The sequence below is a fragment of the Rhopilema esculentum genome, unplaced genomic scaffold (assembly GCF_057945365.1).
Source record: "Rhopilema esculentum isolate cy_ngs unplaced genomic scaffold, ASM5794536v1 HiC_scaffold_23, whole genome shotgun sequence".
NCBI lineage: Eukaryota > Metazoa > Cnidaria > Scyphozoa > Rhizostomeae > Rhizostomatidae > Rhopilema > Rhopilema esculentum.
The window spans coordinates 1,634,932-1,656,161 of NW_028300834.1; the positions used below are offsets into that span (position 1 = coordinate 1,634,932).

Consider the following 21,230-nt stretch of genomic DNA (forward strand, 5'->3'; position numbering starts at 1 on the left):
GAAATCATCCCGTTTCCCTTTTAGGTACCAAGAAAATTTGAATAGTTCTGTACTCTTTTTGTATTCCTCATGGTTGATGGATATAAAGTGGTTGAAGTAACGCTGTTTAAAAGTATGTCCAGTTAGACCTATGTAAGATTCACGCACATTGCTTCCTGTGTTGTATGCCTGCCTGGATATTATGCTGTAAGTTTGGCATAAATGTTTTTGCATTTACCTTGATGGTGATGTATTTGTAATTTTTAGGAGAATTTATATGCAAAGAAATAAATAGGCCAAAATCGTATTAGCAGCTGTTTCTAGATAAGTTCATCATCGCTGTGAGATTTCCGTTATTATAATGCAAATAAAGTTTTTGTGAGATGCAATGCAATCATGCTGTAGCCACTTTGTTAAACTTTCTGCTCGGTCAATATTTTCTTTAATTCTATTTTCTTTCAATAGCAGCCTCACATCATCTAGAATGCTCTTATATGAAAATGATTTATTGTTGTCTTGCTGCACTTAATATATTCAGGCTAACTAGAAGCTGTGGTGGATGGAGCGATAGATGGCTGGCAGCTGCGATGGGTTGTCAAATGCGCTTGGGTTTATGGCCCAAAATAAATGGACCTGCAATGCTTGGTATTCGTTGGCCTGAATTTAGGGCTTTGAGCAGTGAAAATTTTTGATTTTAGATTATTTGGTGTAATAATTTGTATAGATAAGTTTTATTAAATGTCGAAAGCTTGTTGGAAACAGCTATATCGTAGATTAAAAGTCCATTTTAGATGAACAGCAATATTGATGACACTTAACCTGAAGAATCTTCCTGAGTAAAGAACGAACCAAATTACTAGTATTAGTGAATATGAATGTCAAGCTCTCTCTGTAAACATAGATTTGCAATTTTGCAACTTTGACGACATTTTGGATATCTTATTAACTTTAATCTTTCCCTGGGGGAGATTTCTATATTAATCTTTTTTTGTTTATATGCATTCGCCAGTACACGAAGCGAAAAAATCGCAATGAAAAGATAGTGCAATAAATGCATGCGGCAAGGGTAGCCTTGAGTGTGAGTGCCAGGGCAAGCCCTTTGCCTCCTATCAGGCCCTTAACCCGGCCCCTTAAGAAATATACCTAGCAAATGATAAAAGGGATTTTTTTTATCTGTCAAATATTGAGTAAGGTGTAGCAAGATCAAATTTCTGAAATCATTTGAAAATATTTTAGCAGTCTTCTGAAAACAGAATACATTTTGTTGGAGTATTGCATTACATGTTTAACCAAATTAGACAAGGCTGAATATTTGAAGTACTAAAGTTTTCACATATTTTGAAATGATTCTCGAAATGACTGAAAACCTTGTTTTGATAAAAATAGTTGCAATAAGATACATAAAATCTCGAGGGTGGGGGGGGGAGAGGGTACCTTAACATGTTTGAAGGTACGCGGACGTGCCAATTATTCAGGGGTACCTTTTTTCTGAAAAGTGCGGAATTTTCGGTGACAGTTTTTGAAATTTGTGTGGAACTATGGGTACCATTTGAAGAAACATGGAGAATTATGGGTCAAATTTTGGGGAAATATTGCAAAATTATTTGGAGGTAGATTTGGCATTAACAAAATGAATTACCAGTTAGAAATAAAAGTATGAAATATGTGTAATATTAAGATTTTGGGGCATAGGACATGCAAAATTCGGTTGATAATTCTTGATCTGCTTTAAAAGTTCTATTTGCTCTGCAAAATTATGGGTATAGTTTTCATTATGTTTGCGGAATTAGGGGCAACATTTTTTCAGACATTTGCGGAAGTATGGTACGTCCTCGTCCAAAATTAGGCATAGTTTACCCCCCGAGCACAAAATACATTTAGAAATTGTTATGAAACATTATCGTACTCAAAGCAAACAGTTCAGGAACAATTGAATCTCAAAAAGGTGCAGCCATCTGAAATTTCGGAAATTTCCATTGAAAGACCAAGACCTTTTCCCAGCATCAACATTTACAAAAGAGTTCAGAAGTTCGTAAGAAACACCGAGTAATGTGGTTGGCTGCATTTCCTAGAAGATGGAAATTTCGAAGACGTAGTTTTTTGTAACTAATTGTGTCTGCTTATTTTGCAACAATTGGCGATGTTATGCAAATATCATACCTATATTTATACTGGAACACCAAATTTTGCTTCCAGTTCCTTATAAATCTGTGGTGTACTCTATCAAGAAATATGACTCATGAAAGTTTAGGAGTCTTTGTAAGCCATTTTTACCAATTCAAGCAATTTGATCATACAATTCCAATTTCATCGGGAAGGGCATCCTTTTTCACTGTTATCACAATTACACAAAATGTAATTTTTGTCTAGATTCTTGACTACTTCATGTCAAAATGTTTTTATCACTTAATCAAAGAAAAGTTATTCCGCTCAATGAATGGTTATATGTTAATAAACATCAAAACCATTTTATAGTTACAATTGATCATACGATACCCTCATACAACGCACAAAAGTATTACATACATGTACGAGGATATGTCAGTGGTTAGGGTCGCTGACTACAGACCTAAGGGTTTGTGGTTCGAGTCCCTGACATGTCGTTAGTTCTGAGTCATGAGGTGTGGTCACATCGAGAGGAAGGACCAGGACACTACTTGATAAGCAAAAGCTTTTCAGTGTTCTAAAAAGTACTTTCGGCAGCTAAGCAGCAAACAAAATAATACAATACTCGCATGTAATGTTTCATCCAGCCATTGCGGACGAAAATATCTTACACCGGACTCCAAATTCATTTTTGCTTAATTAAGCAATGGCCTTCACTGTACCGTGAATAAGAAAACGCATAGCCCTTGGAACAAAAGTGAGCACCGTGTACCCTCCCCATACAGTAAACTTCTGCAAATAAAAACTTGCTTTTTCAAGAGTCAGATTGTTTTTATTCTTATGTTAAGGTGTATATGATCATTTAAGGCTCAAAAGTTGTTTTTGGACACAAAAAATATTTAGGATTAAAGAGTGCGATGCTATCAGGGCTTATTAGCTTAAAATTCTCAACATGAAGATTACAACTAAAAGTGAAGAATGTCTTGAAAATTTTCTTTATAAGATGGTTATATCAATAATATTATATATATTTCTTTGCCAAAAAGAAAATCGGCTCCAGACGCCCACAAACGTTACCCCTTTTGCGTCAATTTACCGACACTGCCCCTCTGGTGAAAATTTGTGGAAATTTGTTTTGGTATCAGGGAATTAGATCTCTACCTGCAGATATGAGCTTTTAGCGCTCCTCGTAAATCTGTTTTAATCTTCAATAATCTTTTTGAGCTGCTGCGGAGCTCCGAATTTGAGAACCAGTGGGCCTTTTATAGCGTCTTTTTTCCAAACAGCTTGTTTCCAAAGTCAGATTATGTTTCGGGTTAGAATAACAAATGAACCAACCAAATATGGCTGTGGTTCTATCATTTTTCTAATTTTGCTTTGGCGTATTAATAGTTGAATAACAAAGATATCGAAACCCCTTTTGATACTTTAAAAGGTCTGATTCATTAGATCATATTGGACAGCTTTAATTTTTGGTAACAAAGTCTTTAGAACCTGATGCTGTTTCAGCTGGCCACGGTACCATTATTGTAAATGCAAAGTTGCTATCATGTATTTTAGACAGAATAGACAATACTCCTTTTTGTGGGACGCTCCCAATTGAAAACCCTTTTATAAATTACGTCAACCAATTTTCAAGACCGTAGATGTTGGCTTTTGTCCCAGTTTTACTTGATTTACTTTGGCTTTTATTTTCAGCGTAAAGTCAAACGCTCTTGAGCATCCCCATGACCTTTTATGTCTGGTTTCATTGTTTTCTTTTTGGAAAAATATAAAATAAACATTTTTCTCAGCTGTTCCACACGTTTTTGTGACGTCTGAGTGGCTGACCCTGCCTTGTACCCCTGCGTGAAGCTTTAATTTCACAAAGATATAGCCACTCTTATGAAACAAAAGCAAATTCAAGTAATTACAAAAAAGTTCGTTTTCGAAAGCATGACTCACGATCGCCTTATTTTCTAACAAGTCCCTATAGTGCCTCCTCATCCCCAAGAGTTTTAGACAAAGAGATGAAATAACCCCTCAAAGGAGCATTTTTGCCAACTTCGCCCATGCTGTTAAGTTTTTATGAATCCCTAGCTAATGACGGTGGCTATTTAGCAATAATATATACAAACTAAAATTTAAATGTTTGCCAGCCATCACGCGAGCCTCGTCAGTATCCCGAACTTATAGCGGACACTGCCTTTTACTGCCAAGCCAATACAAGAATGTGAGTTGTCTCTTTTCATTTGCTTTAGTCTCGTATAGATCTTCGCAGTCTAGTAAGACAAAGAAATACAAGGTGAGAGTGCCACAATGGCGCGAATTTTTGTCAAATCATTTCTCTCGACCAGAGTTGTTTTTAAACGTCTTTCATTTCCATTGGTTAAAACACAAAGTAGGTTTTACATTGGCTACAAGAACAAGTTAGTTCTTTGTGAACAACGACCGATCCCCCTGCTTCGAAAAAACAAAAGTCTGGTTTAAGCAAATCCCAGAAATCAGACATCTGTCTGAGTTACCATATATAAATTGCTCGCTCTATACGGTAGTATGTGCATATGGGCGTGCTTTGATGCAAGGAATAAGAAAAGGGTCTACTTGGTCATCAGATCGAAAGGTATGAAGCATTATTTTGATTCTTATAAAGATCTCCTAGTCACTTAAGTTCCATTTCGTTGTGCGGAATTCTCTTTGCTGACTCTTTTAAACAAACCTGATTTGCATCAGTTTAGTATTTTGTCTTCTAAGAAGTTTTTGGACTTACCTGATAACAGCATTCAGTTTCCTTATGATATTAGGGAGGAGTATCCCCATTTTTATTTTCTCTGGGCTGATATTCAGGATAAAACGGATCCTACTGCTATTTTAAGATATTTTTCCTTTTCATTTTTTCTACATTCGTTTTATCCTATTTTGAAAGTGCTAGCTGTTCAAAGTACGATTGACTTCCGAATTTGACACACCCTGTTAAAAGAATTTTCCCGTTATAACGCACTTCACGTTGCCTTATCCTTAGAGCTTAAAAATTTTCTGGCGTAATTAACCCTTGGTTTAACAAACCCATGTTATGACGAACTAAGTTCCATTTAATTTACCATACCAAGGAGCTCACAAAACTTCAACGAGGGCCTGTGTTACTTTTAGCTAGGCTTAAATAAAACAAACTACCAAAATTGGGTGTAACCTGGGTCGGGTTACTATGGTTGAAGCATGCACAAATCTACAAGTCAAGCCAAAATATATAGATTATTGATTGTACAGTACGAAAGGAGAGAAATGTTCCCTTCATTCACTTTCGATAAAGCAGATTTCAAATGCTACATTACTGTAGATGTGGATCTAAAATGCTGTAGGTTTGACAGTTTTGAAAGCAGCACCCGGTAATAGATCATTCGAGTTCTTGTGGTTTTTAACCAGGTTTTGGGTTGCTTATTTTTACAACAAATACTTTGCCATACAATACAATCAATGCTTCAATCAATACTCTGCCAGCAGTTTGCTGCATCTTGAGCCCTCTTCGCACGACGCATTTTTAACTGGGTTCGGTTCGGTTCTGGGTTGGAAAAAAATCCACTAATGTACAAACCAAACTTAGAGTGAGCTCAAGTTAAAACTACGGTGGCCCACAACTGCCACTCACTTAAATAAACTGATTCGCATACAAACGAAACAGGTTCGCATTGAATCAAAAAGTCGCACAAAAATAAAAAAGACTCGCAGAAAAATGAAACTCGTCACACATTTTTAGTTTCAGTCGCATAAAATACTGTAAATCGCACATAAAACAGAATGAGTTGCACAATTAGAAAAGAGGTCGCACTTAAAGAAGAATGGGTCACACGTTGGAAAAGGGTACGTTTTTTATTGAATTGAATGAATTTCTGTTCAGCGATGATGTTTTGCCCAAACTGCGGGAATTTCAGAGAAAGGCTCACTTTCTCATCATTGGAATAAAATAATATGCGCGTATTTTTGGACTATTGGGACTATTGTTCAATTCGATCACAGAAACATGCAGACAGGCTAGAAGTCCAAACTCAGCTAGTTACCCGAACTGCAGTGTACGACCGTTTCCTACGATATCTCGGGTATGCAAGAGCAAAAATTCAAGTGTATAAACGTACACTATAATATGAGTTTATACTTCTAGTGTACACACAAATATTACGTTTTACATACAAATAACTTTGTGAGAAACTGATTCGGTTTTAGAGGGAATTATTTTTTTCATTTCATGAAACTGATAAGATTTATTTTCAAGAATTCAAATCAGTGCCTCCTAAGGTAAAAGAGTGCCTTTTGTCCAATTTCCCTAAAGGTTTTACGGAAAATCAGCAACTGCAATAACGGTTTTCATAAGGAAACGCAAAAAGTAAACTACAAACGAGCTTCTTTATTTGCGACTCGCTTTAATTTTGTGCGAATGGGATTTCTTTCTGTGCGACTCGCTTGAATTATGTGTGAGTAGTTTTCCTGTCAGCGTGAATCAGTCTGTTTCAATGCGAAGCTGTTTTGTTTGTATGCGAATCAGTTTAATCAAGATAAAATAAGAGAAAGTTCCTTACTTTATCTTGGTTTAATTTAAGTGCGTGGCAGTTATGGGCCACCGTATAAAAGGAACATGCGTACACTTATTTTTTTATAAGAAACAAAGGTCGATGTTTAGTATGTGCTCCTCTGAAAATGTCTTAAAATTTCAATACTCACTGTTTCGTAAGAGTTTCGTAATTATGATGTCATGAATGATGTTATGAAATGTTTGTGACCTTTTTTCACGTCAAGAGATTCGCTTGCGTTCTGACGCTGTATTTAGACGTGAGAAGTATATTTTTAGCCCTTGTGTCTTAATTCCTAGGCCATCAGGGCAATCATGTTCTTGGATTTTGCAAAATTTCGTTGTTCTCAGTTTTATCACGATTTAATAGTTTCTTAATTCTTTTGCTTCGAGTACTGAAGTTTCTTAAAATTTTCTGACTGTCTAGTACTCGTTTCTTATAGCCAGTTTCATATAAAAAATGAGTGTATTCGCAAACCTGCATTGAAAATTGAAAACATCAGATTGGAGATTACACACAGACACAGGGCATGTTTATTATGAAAACATTCATACTTCCAGGTGCGCAAATACAGTGGGGGTCCTTGGGATTCTCAGACCTCTGCCCTTTTTCCCAAAAGGGAAAAATGCCCTTTTTCTTGAAAAATTGCGCAGAAACCTAAACAAAGGCATATGGCTTGTATTTTTCATACAGTTCATTTGCACTACGACAATGAACGGGATGGAGCCTCTTAGACCATTGTTAAAAAAGTTACAAGGAAGAAACCAAGACATCTTTCAGTCTTATATGACAGGGTCATAGTGGATCTTTGCATGATATGAGCGAATGTAGAGAAAGAATTCGCAGACTGGTATGAGCAAGCAGTGAAGATGGCACAAAAAGTTGTTGTTCAGCCCGAAAAATTATAACGTCCAAATACGGTGTATACTCTAACACATGCGAGCTTCTAATATCAGTCAAAAAATTATTAAAATGTAACGTCAATAAAAAATGTTATATAATAAGCATTTTCAGAACAAGGATTTAAGCATTTCACAAATTTTCATTAAAAAAAGCAAATCTCTTCCACGACACTAAATAAACATATCTACTATTTTATCGATATCTTTTTTTAACGTGATTTGCATCATTTTCAGCAATTCACGCACTTTTTTGCTTACCTGCCTATTCTTGTGATTATTGAACAGTTTGTGTTCCATTTCTTGGAGGTCAGAAACTCATAATTTATCTGATAGAAGGAGCTTTATGACGATTTCTGTCGAATTCTTAGCATTCACGCTTGCATTCCCGGCCAATAGCATATCACGGCAATAGCGTAACACAGTTTAGGACGCATTGATTCAGCGTTTTCAGCCTTTTTTTCTACGGCACATTATTTGCGGATAAATTTTTTTCAATTTTTTAGACCAATTAAGTAAAATTGGAGAATTTCCCACAGCAAACTAGGCAATACCTCAAGGCATGCTAGTGTGTGGTAACACAGTGGTTGAAAATATTGCTTTAGTTTGATAACCAAGGGCTCCCAACAAAAGGGGGCCCCAAGGTGCTTTTACATCCATATCTTTAAAGCTTTGAGAGTTCTTCAACTTTTGAAAGTCTCTAAAACTCAGTTTCACCTAGCTAACGAGAAAATAATTCTCATTTTTATCCTTTTCTATTGTGTTTGACATGCTCACACCATTAAATGTGATCTTCTTGCTGTCCGTGAATAGATGTCCCGCAGCAGTTTTTTGCTTAGGGCACTAGATGCCTCTGTTACGCCAAAGCACATCAAATTTGTTGAGTCTCGATCACTAAATCGAGCATAGATTTCTTCAAAAACTTTATCCATTGCATTGTAGAATCAATTGAACAGATTTTTGCTTTCTAGATGGGTTTTGGGGTCTTTATCCTGACTCCCACTGGCAAGCCCAGTGCGTTGCGACTTGTCCTATTACCTATATGACAGTTCATGTCCAACTTTTCTCTTGAAATTTCATGCCTTTTGGCATTGGCCTCAATGAAATTGTAGAGACCTTGAGCAACACCAGGTCTATTTCTAATTGACTCACTTTCTGCAAGATTAAACTAATGTCTAAGGCAATGGACATAAATATTCAGCAGAAAACAGACCTCCATTCGCTTTGACAAGCCCTTGACAACAGGTTTCTACATACGCTCTTCAGCCCAATTTGTACAATTGCTGAAGACTGAGTTTTGTAAAATTTAGCAAAAACTTCCTTTCGGACACCATTCAGTACAAAACTGACACAAACTGACATTTGTTGGTGCTGACGAAAGGCCGATGTTTCAACAATTATGAGAGCATAATAGCCGCTTTCTTTTACTTTTTCGACAATCTTTTCAAGCACTATTTGGGCTGTTGCTGTTCTTTTCGCTTTTTGCGCTTTTCCACCCAACAGATTTTTACCTTCTTTCTTCACTTCCGAAAGCGTTCACGATTACGATGACTTGATTTTTTCATCTCACAAATTATTAAACATGTTCAAAATGTAGTTATTCTTATTCTTCTTGTTTTTGGAGAAGGCTGCTGCCCAAATTTTGCCCGAAATAATCAGCTGCCCGAATCTAGGGGGGGGGCTGAAGTCCCCCCCAGCCGCCCCATCCCGTACGCCTATGTGTTCAGCCAAACAAACCCAGAACCACAAAATGTTGAAGCAGATCCCACGATTACATCGAAAGTGAGTTTTAGCCCTCCCCCCAATAATTTCTAAAATGTACTTAAAACAATACATAAAGTCGCCCTGTTCTTGAATCATGTTTAGCCCCCCAAACATTTCAGTCCTCTCAGTCCGTAAGAGGATCTGTGATCCTTGGTTTAACTTTTTACCATAGGTAAGGCTAAGCAAAGAATTCCGATGTTCTTAAAGGTTTAATTTTAAAAGTGGGATCCTAAGATGGAGAAAGCATTGGGAAATTGGGAAATGGAGATTACGGACAAGAATAAGAAGTCCGCTGAGACTGAAGAAAAAAGACGACACGAGGAGCAAAGGAAAGCAATGATAGTCATGTACTTGCATTTCTGATTGGCCTATTTCGATCATCAACTATATATATTTCCTAGCGTAGAGCTTTCGATCTATGTTCTGACGTTATAAAATTTGAAGAGTGTCAGACAAAAAGCTTTAGTTTACTCAAATGTTTGCTTTTTTCAAAGCCATTTTCAAATTTTGTACCACCAAAAGATTGTTTTATAACTGTATCCTATTTGTACCATTGGCGCTATCATATAAATAGTTTACGAATTTTCGAAGATGCTAAGGCTTTCTGTTTTTGTAGTTACAAACAAAATTGGCGGCTTGCTTTCCCTTTTGGACAGCAATTGGGACCTACTTCTCTCTGACTGGGTACCTGATTTTCTTGGTTGGGATCGATGTATGTGATGATTTGAATGTTTTCGAATTGTGATGCATATTCTTTCTCTAAAAATGGCCCGAATGAGGCATGCATCCAGATCAATGCTCTAATAATTTCTAAATAGGCCAATCAGAGATCTTCTGCAATTTGACACCATGGAGATCTCCAGAGTATACTCCCATAATGTAACAATGTGATTCGGCTGACAAAGAAGGGAAATACACCAATTTTAACTTATCATAATGACAACCAGGGACCGCGCACCAGTTTAAAAGTAGATTAAAGTAGTAAATTGGATTTTACTTTCTCCTCGTTTTCAAAATAAATTTGAGGACCGACCATAGTATTTTTACAACATCTGATAAATGGGTCCCTGTCATGGCTGTTGGTGGGCCTGGGTACAAGGCTGCCATCGATTGGAAGCATTTCAAGGAAAAGGGCCAAGACATTAAACTTGTGGCACCCCAAAGTCTTGAATGTTAAACCTGTGGAACCCCAAAGTCTTGAAATTGACGTCATTAATTCTGTAAAATTGCTGCCGGTTAGGACAAGCCAAACATGGCTTAGGAGGGCTTTACTGCCGAAATAAATAAGTCCAGCTTTTCATAGAAAATAATGTAACATCTGTGCTGCATTCCTTTCGCAGAATCATTAAGAAGAACTTTGGGTTTTTCTGATTTCTAATTCTCTAACATGCCTTGAATCGTTGTTGCATGCCCTTTTTCATCAAAGTATATTTGGAAACTGCTGTGATCTATTTGCCAGTAAGTAAATCGGTGATGAAAATGCTCGTCAGGAAATAATGATCTTAATTCTTATCATTATCCTGACGTTCCGGTTGACTTATCCGGACATGATAAAATATTTGTTATGCAAGTCCGCTCATTTTAGTTCGATGAATCGGAGCTGAAATGTTCGTCAAGTAGTAGCCTGTGTTCCAGACCTCTATTTTTAAGTTAGGGGTTTGGAGCACAGGCTAGTCTTGTAGTTGCTTCGTCAAGTGAGGTAAGCGGAATAAACCAACATACAGCTGGATATAATTTTTAGAGACCAATGGACGTATATGATTATTCCATACTAATATAGACCTAATTTTTTGTTTTCTACGTGGATGAAATTTCAATAAATGACACAATAGCCTCGTTTTAGTTCTTTTGATATCAGCCAATCGGAAACAGCTCTTTCTAGGCCCCCAGCTAGAGCGGCTCTGAGGATTGGGACAAAAAAGATAGGGCTTCCAGCTGTGATTGTTCATGTTCCTGCTAAAAACTTTATTTTAACCTTTTAGAGCCTCTCTCAGCTTAGAGCCTTGGGAAATCCGCCCCCTGCCTTCCTGCTCTCCATTTGGCGGGCCTACGCTCTTCTTCTCTGAGGTAAAATGGTTCTCTTCCACGCACCCAAAATATTCATTTAAGAACGTCTTAAATATTTCATGTATGTCTTTGTTTTTATCATATATCATTAATGATGTTTAATTATAAAACATAATCTTTCTCCCTATTTTGATGAAACGTTCCCACTTATAACTTACATAGCATAAGTCCTCCTTTTATCTAAACATAAGAACCGAATTTTAAAAATAATTTCTTTTGCAACATCATTTGTAATATGAGTCTCCTAAGCTATGGATCTAAACACATAGGGATGAGTTCTTTGTATTCATGTTCGTGCAAGCGGATGCTGAGTTTCGTTAGTCATAAAAATGTGTGTACAAGAGCATTCGTCTAGGCTATACAACCAACGTCAAGCCACACACCCATATGTAAGGGCAACTCATATTGGAAGCACTGACAGAGAGACGTAATTGTGCTTCGCATATGTGTCACATGGGCGTGGAATGTGCGTTGCATGGGCATGCTGCTCTTTAAGTGCTTGTTGCGATTAACTAATGACTCACTTGTACTTTTCAAAAATATTTCTAGAGAAAAAGATTTCTTAATTCGTTTTTGATTGATTTTTTTCTAGGTGCATGTAGAATTTCTAACAAAGCATATATTTTATATTGCATAGCAAGTAAGTCATAAAATACAAACTTTGATAATGGAGAGAATTTTAGGAAAAAACAGGCTGTAACTGAAAGCCTGGCAGGGCATATGTATTTTAAGCTATAGGAATAATAAATTTGAATCAGGTACAAAACCATGTTATATCATATATAGAAAACTTTATCTTGAACACTTTTGGGGCAAAAGAAGGAGCTAAGCAGAACTCTGGAGGGGCCATGACTCATTTGAGAGCACCTTAAAAAAATGCCTGTTTACTAGTAAACAACCTAATTGATTGCAGTTTTCTTTGATATGGTTTGCTGGTCGTTAGAAAACCAGATGGTGTTACCTTCATACTCGCTTTTGACTTTATATACATGAACTCTGATGTAAATAACTCAAGTATGCAACCCTGCCATGTTTTTCATGTTCCTGGTTAGGAAAATCCATTTGCAATATTGACTTATGGAAATGTGATGCGCCTAAGGGCCTCCGAGTCTAACCTGTTCCCGAGAACAGGACCAGGGAAAACATTTGACACAAGCGCTTGTATGCAAGTAGATTTCAATTATTTCACTGAGTCTGTGTAAAATTACAAAGATTCAGGTGCCGATCCCATGTTACCCATACCACTCCTAGGAACATTTAAATAGGCACACCTAATTTCAAGGCTTTTCAAACTTGGTTCCTGTTGTGCGCATGCTCGTAGCTATCTTGAATCTTTCAATTCCGAAGGCTCCTACCCTGAGGTACCTACCAGGGTTAGCATGGGCGCCTACCCTAGAGGAGCTGCAGGGGTAGCTACATAACCTCTCTGTGCCTTTTTTGCAAAATTTGACACATAGCATAGTTGACAAAATATTAGCCAGTAATAAATAATCAATCGGACAATATATGACCAAAATGAAAACTGCTTGTGAATTGTATATTTAATTTCAATTCCGTAAAGATTAGCCGAAATTTCCGTCAGATTCTTCCAAATAAAAGTTATTTTCAACCGTATTTCCAACTAACGAAAACGAGATAAAATGCATAAAATTAGCATCACAACTACAATCATTTTGTTAATGGACGACCTGCTAAAACTGTAAATGGTCGACCTGTTATATCATTAATTGTCTTAGATGAAATATCGACCTTGATACCAAAAAATCATAAATGAACTGTTCTTCTTGCTACTTAATTATGGCATGGTCAGCAAAAATATGCAGTTTCCTTAAAATTAGACATGATCCAAGATGTTATCTTGTCGGAAAATTGTAGGCCTAGCCCCCCCCCCCAAAAAAAAATGAAAGCCTGAATTTCCGTCACTGTCTGATAAAGAGATCTTTTGACGTTTGCTTATCATTTTTATGATGAAAACGAAACATTGACAATTTTATGTCATTTTCATTTTTTCAAATGGAGCCATCCAGTTGTATAAGGCTTTTTACAGGACCTTTTATAGCCCCACTTATTGTCTATATAGATCTAAACCAAATGTGCCACTTTCTTGCATTTTGCTAATATGGTATCCTTCTCAATTTTTTTCTAAATGGCACCAGATCCGTAACACAATAAGAGGCACCTTCTTCCATTCAACAGCCATCTTTTCTTTTCGTTTTATTTTATCCTAGGCAATGTAACGGTTCATATGAATAAAATGACCCAAAGTCAGGCGCGCAACCAGTAATTTCAGAGGGTAGGGGTCCAAGACACAAAAATGGCACAAAAGAAATTAGATTTATTTATAGCCTTGTTTATATTTCCATGTTTAGAAACAAAATAGATATTATAAGAATTTTCGAAATTTCCCCAATGCCTTCAAGTCCAAATAAACATTTCTACTCGCAGAAATGGAATAAACAGCCTCATACAGTTCTCAAGATATACAGTACTACAGATGTTATTTAGTAGTTTAAAGAAATCAAGTAATTTTCAATACAACAATCTTTCTATCAGTTCCCTAGGAATATTTGGTCTCTCCTGCTCATCGACATGTACAACGCTCTAGATATCAGCGAGAACCATCTGCACTTCAAGATCATTTAACTATTCTTGCTACCTATTACATTTTCTGCCACAGAAATAAATCTGGGCATTATCCTGAACTTTGTCAATTCTAACGATCTCTGCTACTGACAACTTCTAAAACAAACAAGGACGAACATACTTTTTCTTTGTTTTCCTTTCTTAATTTATTTCGTTTGTGCTTGTAATAGTTTTTTCTTTGTAAAACCAGGCTAGCCAATTGTAAATTACCTTTGTAATACAGAAAAACATTTGAAACACAGACGCTTTTAGGAATACAGTTGTTTAGGGATAAACTCTACTGTGTTTCTTTTAACACGAGAACAAATTTTCAAAAATACCGTTTTCTTCCTAATTTTTAATCTACGCTAAGCATGTTCATACGTTGTTTGTTTTTTGGCAAATCGAGCCTCAGTGCTTCTGTGAAGTGTATTCTTATAAAAAAGACTGTATTTGTAATGCAATGCTCTAAATAACAAAGGAGATGTATTTTTTCAATGGAAGAAAGCATTTCCCTTTTCTATATGCATCTTGCTGAGTCCCAAAATATTTATCAGATTGTATGATTTCCTTGATTTGTTTACTTTCCAACTTTTGCCGATGTAAGTGCTTTTGAGGAAAGGCCTATCGTGACCAATTATTCGATTCCAAATACACAAACAGGGTATTTGACAGTACAGCACACCGCCTTGACTATGACGTAGTTTGCAAGAAAATAAGCAAATGTTCCCTGCTGGTCGCTTCGTTTTTCTTTCTGATGACGTCAAAATGCTAAGAAATCTCCGTCAATTTTTGAATTGAAATCTTCTAGGATGAATTAATCATAGCGTGGACGGTATTCAATGCCAGCGACCCCATCACGAATTTCCTTCTATCAAACAGCCTATTTTTGAGAAACTTGCGGGCACTCTGCAGGCAATGAAAATGTTTTGGCTTAAAACGCCAAAAAGTGCCTGCGAAGAAAAGCAAGACTCTTCAATCAAATGCTAAACTATTTCTCAAAAGCCCAACTTTTCTCGCCACCGTTATTCATGCTAAGTAGACATTTCTTTAATAATAATCTTCTACCTTAAAATTATTTGGGCCACTAAGATTGCCCTGATGTTGCCCTGGTGTTGCCCTTGTGTTGCCCTGTTGTTGCCCTGGGATCGGGAGGCTCTTGTAAGAGCGAAAGAGGACAAAGGGAGATGAAGGAAAGGACCCTCATTCCTCTAAAAAATATCACTTATCAGGTTTAGTTGTCGCAAAGCCGACTAGAATACGTTAGGTCTTCATTGGCTAAAACAGCTGTTATCAATCATTTTATTTATGATATCTGTATTTTACCTCTCTATTCAAAGAGCCATCTTACGTTTATTTTTGCTGTAGCTAAAGGTTTTGTTCGATAGTCACAAAAAGATACTTATATATCTAAGTATACTTTATCTTAGGCCCATTTTGTTGTTGACATGGTCGATGGGTAATTTTGGCAATGTTCCTAAAAAGTCTAATGTTGTCTCAAACCGTAAATTTCTTTGTGCGTGTAAGAAATGTTCTTAGGAATATCTTTGCCTAAAGTGAAAGAGAAGTTTGATAGATGCTTCTTAATGCTATGAATGTTATCCTTTCCTTAACGTTGATAACAATTTATCCTTATTGAGACACGTGGCCATATGGAGATTTTTTTCTGACACTAGAGTTTCTAGAACAAATGTAACATAACTTTAAACAAGTGGCGGCGCCAGCTACTGCAGAGTGGGAGGGTAATGGACAAGGCCAATGAGACCGCACCTTTTTGCCTCGTTTCAGTGATTTGTACCAGATGAATTTTCCTAAGTTGAAATTATAATCTACCTCTACCTAGCGCTTTTCTACCAATTTCATGAAGACACACGTGGACCATGTTTTGACAAAAGTGGGAGTAATTACCCCTGATACCCCCTTTGGCGCCATACTGCATTGAACCTTGCTAATTTCATAAGAATATATTATTTGTATTCTTGAATCCGAAGATTAACTTACTATTGGATTTAGTTTTATAACCTCGCCAGATTTATGTTCGTGATATTTTTTCTTACATAACAAAACAATGAAAATTCCTTGACGTTTCGACGTTGATTGACAATGCAAATCGCTTTACTTTAAGGGCTATCTGGCGCCATTTCACTTGGAAGTAATCTTTACCTAGCTTGTTTGCATTAAAAAGAAATATTAAATAAAGGAGATAGCATATTACATTACCATGGCATGAACAGAAACGTTCGATGAATTACAAAGTTGGAGGGGGCTAGGAACACAGGTAAGAGGGGAAAATTACTTACAAACTGGGGCACTTTGTCGAAAGAATATTAGAGCTTCCGAGGAAAGGAGCATCTTTCATAATGTTGGGGGTTCCAAACATCCTAGGTTTCAAACTGCCAAATCATGCCAGTTTCAAACGTGCCTGGTAATAAAGAACTAAATGTCAATTGGGTATTTCTAAGAGCTCTTGCAAAGTATCGGAAAAAAGACTTGAGTTAATAGAAATGTCGCACTTTTGGTGTTACTCGTGTTTAACACGTAGTACACTGAATGTTATAAATGAAGATGTTTCTTCGTAAAATAATGGAAATCTGAGATATTTCATAATTTTGTTTAGTTTGAAAGGACTATTGATAACATATTTTTGAAAAAATCAACCAGGATACTGTTAACATGTTTTGGGCACTTGTCAAACCATGACTTTTGATCAGTTTTCTGTTGTCAACATTTTCTATATACTAAAAATACACATAGATCATGAATTGGGGAGGGTTATTCACTTATAGTTGTATCATTTATTGCGCTAAATAGGTCTTAATTTTTAGATATGTTCAACCATTGAAATTTTCTTTCTTTTCTATTTCCAAACGTCGAGGAAGAATTTCTTTGGAGGAATGGGACCAAATCATGATCCTTCATGGGTTCATTACGAAATATAGAGATCAGATGTACTATAAAACACTAGTTTATGTTCATGGAGCGGCATAATTTATTGAAAAAATTTCATCTAGATGGTTAGTTTCCTAATTCTATTGGTTTCATAATCATTCTGTGCGCGATATCTGCCCACAGTGTTCCTTAGTGTTGCATTGAAACAGAACCCTGGAAGGCGCAAAATGAATAGCTATATTTTTACCAGGACCACTTTCTGCTAACAAGAGCTTTTAGAATGAAGACATTTCTACAATTTTGGACAAAATTGTCGAGACAAAATGCACATTTTTGCAGCATCCTATTTTAGGTTGCCCCTGTTAATTCGAATCCCCCTTTTCCCCAGATCAATGCTAAATTTTTAGTTCAATCATTTTTCCTGCAAAAACATGAATCCGACATTGAATCAGGGAAATGGAGAAATTTATTATTGAAAGGAAAGAGAAAACATCAACTTATCTTGAAAGTTTCAACTGTTTTTGCCCGGGATTGTAGCATTTTTTTAAAATTCACCCTAAAAAAGAGCATCGGGATGAATGGTGGCTGTCCAACAGAGATCAAGGAACGTTTCGAACAAATAGTGCCAATTAATATGAAGGCACTTTTACCCGAGCGAGCCTTTATGGATCTCTGATCATGATATTCACTACCTTACCTGGCCTGTAGCCATATCGTGATACTCAGCCACTCCTTCTAGCTAGAGATAAGCCACATTCACATATTTTTAATTGCCTATTATTTGAAACTCCATGGGATGCGATAAGTGTCCCCAAGGTACTAAAATAGTAATTCATTTAACTCAGCTAAGTAACCCAGACGATCTTTGCTAACCGATTTTTGCTGTCTTTATCTTCAAAGCAAAACGTCGGTCGTAAGAATAGACCTAGCATGGTAGGGATGAATGGGGGACAGCCGAATCGCTTTGAAATAATCCTGGTCACCCTACCTCTTGACAATTTTACGATATGTAAATTATTTGATCGTCAATCTTTTGATTACCTGTTAGGGCATGTTTATTTCGATAGTTTCAGATCAGAGCTGATCCATAAAAGAGGAGGTTTATATGTGGGCACTTGAATAAACGGGGTCTATATCGCCAACTTGCCATAAGAATTGCTCGATCTCAATAGTTATACAATGTCCTCCTACTTCTTCAGTTTCACTTATAACTCTTTCTAAAATGTCAAAGGAACAAACAAACTCACATCAAGATATTATGGTCCAAAATAGTAACAGACACCTTGTCTTTGATGCTTTTTAGCATCATCAAACAATTACTGTGCTTTTTAGTTGAGTCTCGACTGAGCTCCCATTAGGTTAACTGAAATGCAAAAATTGGCATGCAAGGGTGGGGGGGAGGAGGCATATTTCAGGATGGGAACTTATCCGCAATTTAATGGGAGGCTTATATAAGAATTATTTAATGGGGGGCTTAATGCGAGGAAGCCTTTATGAATTAAAGGGGGGAATCGAGGGTTTACGGGATCTCTGTATCATGATACTTAATATAAATTTGTGCATCATAATAATCATGTATCAGATCTTGTAGCTAACTGGTTTTTTTAAACATCGTCAATAAAATACATAATGACTTGCGTATTCAATCCGAATTCACACCCGTTTTTCTTTATACCCCGTTTGGTTTTTTCCTGATCGTTACTTGAGTGACTTCGCGCACAGATCTTTCCAATTTTCGATGTTCTCAAACGTATTTCAGTTATTTTCATGGCTACAGCACTAAACAGTCATTAAAGGGTTACTTTCTTTTAGTAAAACCTTAACTGCCTCGGATACCTTTACTGTTCGACTTTCGGAGATCCAAAAAAATCAATTTATGTTTAAGCCTCGCTACATATAAAGTAAGGAAATTTCGAATGCTTCGTATATTTTTAAAATGACCCATTCATGAGATTTCCATGAAATATGCACGAGATATCCATAACAAGGGTGTTTCTTATGGTGTTCTACAAAATTGGCATTGTTCTTTGCATTTCACGATATTATCTGTAATGTTTAAAACCTTCTTCTAGGAAATTTTCAAACGCCAATTTTGAAGGAAATATAATTGAATGAATCGGTGGCACTTATGAGAATTTTCATGATAGTTTATTAAAGAACCAACTGATATTGTATTGACGGTAGTTATTCTTATAAATTCTAGCGTATGCTGCCAAGTACTAAGAAAAGCTTTCCTGACGCACTTAATTTGGCAAACAAAAGGCAAATGGGGGCTATAAAAGATGCTGTCAATCTGAAGTAGCTTTCAGTTCTTTCTTTGGTATCTAGCGTCCAGACGGTAATTTACGGACTCATAATGGCGGTTCACTTACTGGTTCTAAGATTCATCCAGTTCTGCTGTACTTCTTTCGTTCTCTGCATAATGTTCGGCCTCTTTAAGACGTTCAAGATGATGGATTTCCGCATCATAAATGTGATCTTGCTGGAAAAGATGAAAGCAATATCCTTCATGGAAGTCGAAGATTTCACAGATAGCCTCTTTGGGATGGGGATGCTGAAAACATGCCTTAAACAGATCTGGCTTGATTATTTCAAGACGATGCAAAAAGGAATACAGGTTGAAAGCAACAGTCTTTTTTTGTGCCCATTGCCAACTATCTCTGACGACTGCAACAAAGAATCTACAAAAGATTTGACGTATGAAGAAGATGGAGAACAAAAATTTTCCCCTGGAACTGAGATTTTAGACCTTGCAGAGTTGTCGCAAAAAGATGTGCCATTAGTACTCAACTTTGGGAGCTGTTCCTGACCTCCGTTTATGGCGAAGTTGGCAGACTTTGGCAAACTAGCTAATAGGTTTGCTAGTCTTGCAGACTTCGCCATCATATATGTCGAAGAGGCACATCCAGTGGATGGGTGGCGATTCAAGGTAAGATTCAAATAGACCCACATTCTTCTGTTGCTAACTTTGGACCCATTTTGCGATGACATGCATTGTACCCACATTGTACCCACTTTATATGAGGTATTTTCCAGCATTGCTATGGAAATTAAAAAAGACTGGGTTCAGTAGGGTCATTCGTGATTATTTCTTGAGTTGTTCGGAGAACCTGGGAATCTAAAATATATTTCGTAGATGGTTTTCTTTTTCCGCCAGCGTGAGTGGAATGGTCAGGCCAACGCACGCTTTTAAAGCAATAGATGCATTGCTTGACGAGGGGTTGATTAAAGAGGTGGTGACTCCTCAGTTTTTCAGAAAAATGTTCTTTGGTTCTTAAAAATTCAATTTTGCCTATCGCATAAACTGCCGCTTTTCGCTGTAAATTTCCAATTTTTAACAGTTCGCCCACCTCTTTTCCTTTTAAAGTCAATTTCCATTAGTATTCTAACGTTTAATTATCTTTAGAACGCAGAGTTCTCGATCTACCAACACACATCTCTGAGCAAACGAAAAGAAGCAGCTCGCATTCTTGCAGAAAAATATCCTGACATACCCGTGTTCGTGGATCTGATGGACAACGCAGTTAGCAAGGCATTTGGTGCGATGCCCGAGCGTCTCTTCATTTTGATGAACAACGAAGTTGTTTACCAGGGCGGCATGGGACCGTTCTTCTACAACCTCGAAGAGGTGAAAATGTGGCTGGAAGACTACAATGATAATGTCAACAACAACAACGACAACAACAACGACAACAACAACGACAACAACAACGACCCGACTTTTAAAGACCTAAATGAATTTTAGGACTTCTTTCTCATCTTTTTTGCTATTAGGTGAGACGTTTGCCTTGAAAGTCCAAGGCTGAGTAGTGATTTTCTCATACTATTTTAGCTGCATCATAAAAGAAGCTATATATAAGTCTTAGGCCAATACTTTTAGGTGTATTTTCATGTAAAAAATATCGTAAATATAACATATTTATGAGGATTGGCATTATAGCAAGCTTCTGACAACTATTTTAACTCAAATAGAAATGCGACAGTCTCAGAAATAAAAAACGTTGAAATTTGTAAAGAATATTTTTGGGGACCTTCATTAGAAGATTTGCTTCATACCTCAATATGCATTACATGATCAAAAGGCTATATCGACGTCACAATAATTTACATATTGCCCTTTAGTACATTTTCATAATAAACTTGATTCCAGAATGAAGTAATAAGCAAAACTTTTGTTGGGAAGTGTGTCCAAAATGTTGATAGCCTCACGCGACATCAACGCCAACCCCTTACGAAACCACCAGGTGCAAGATATCCATGATAAATGAAGTAGCTACTCTCAAACCATTACAGAATGACATTGCAGTATGAAGGGGTTGCCGTCCTAAGGAATGAAAAATACCCAGTTACCTTGTATCTACTA

At 36.8% G+C, this 21,230-nt stretch overlaps 1 protein-coding gene across 3 annotated transcripts; it reads left to right on the forward strand.

The window, feature by feature from the left end:
- The first annotated feature begins 4,200 nt into the window (after window positions 1-4,200).
- On the forward strand, window positions 4,201-21,199 carry LOC135690842 (thyroxine 5-deiodinase-like). 3 transcript variants are annotated; one of them, XM_065208521.2, is made up of 3 exons: window positions 4,201-4,297; window positions 19,071-19,796; window positions 20,274-21,199. In XM_065208521.2, the coding sequence occupies exons 2-3, from the start codon at window positions 19,224-19,226 to the stop codon at window positions 20,610-20,612; spliced, it is 912 nt and encodes a 303-aa protein (XP_065064593.2). In that variant the 5' UTR covers window positions 4,201-4,297; window positions 19,071-19,223; the 3' UTR covers window positions 20,613-21,199. The 3 variants fall into 3 exon arrangements, with proteins under 3 accessions (XP_065064593.2, XP_065064592.2, XP_088971399.1); XM_065208520.2 differs by lacking the exon at window positions 4,201-4,297 and adding an exon at window positions 4,521-4,687; XM_089115273.1 differs by lacking the exon at window positions 4,201-4,297 and adding an exon at window positions 16,770-16,992.
- Window positions 21,200-21,230: the final 31 nt, after the last annotated feature.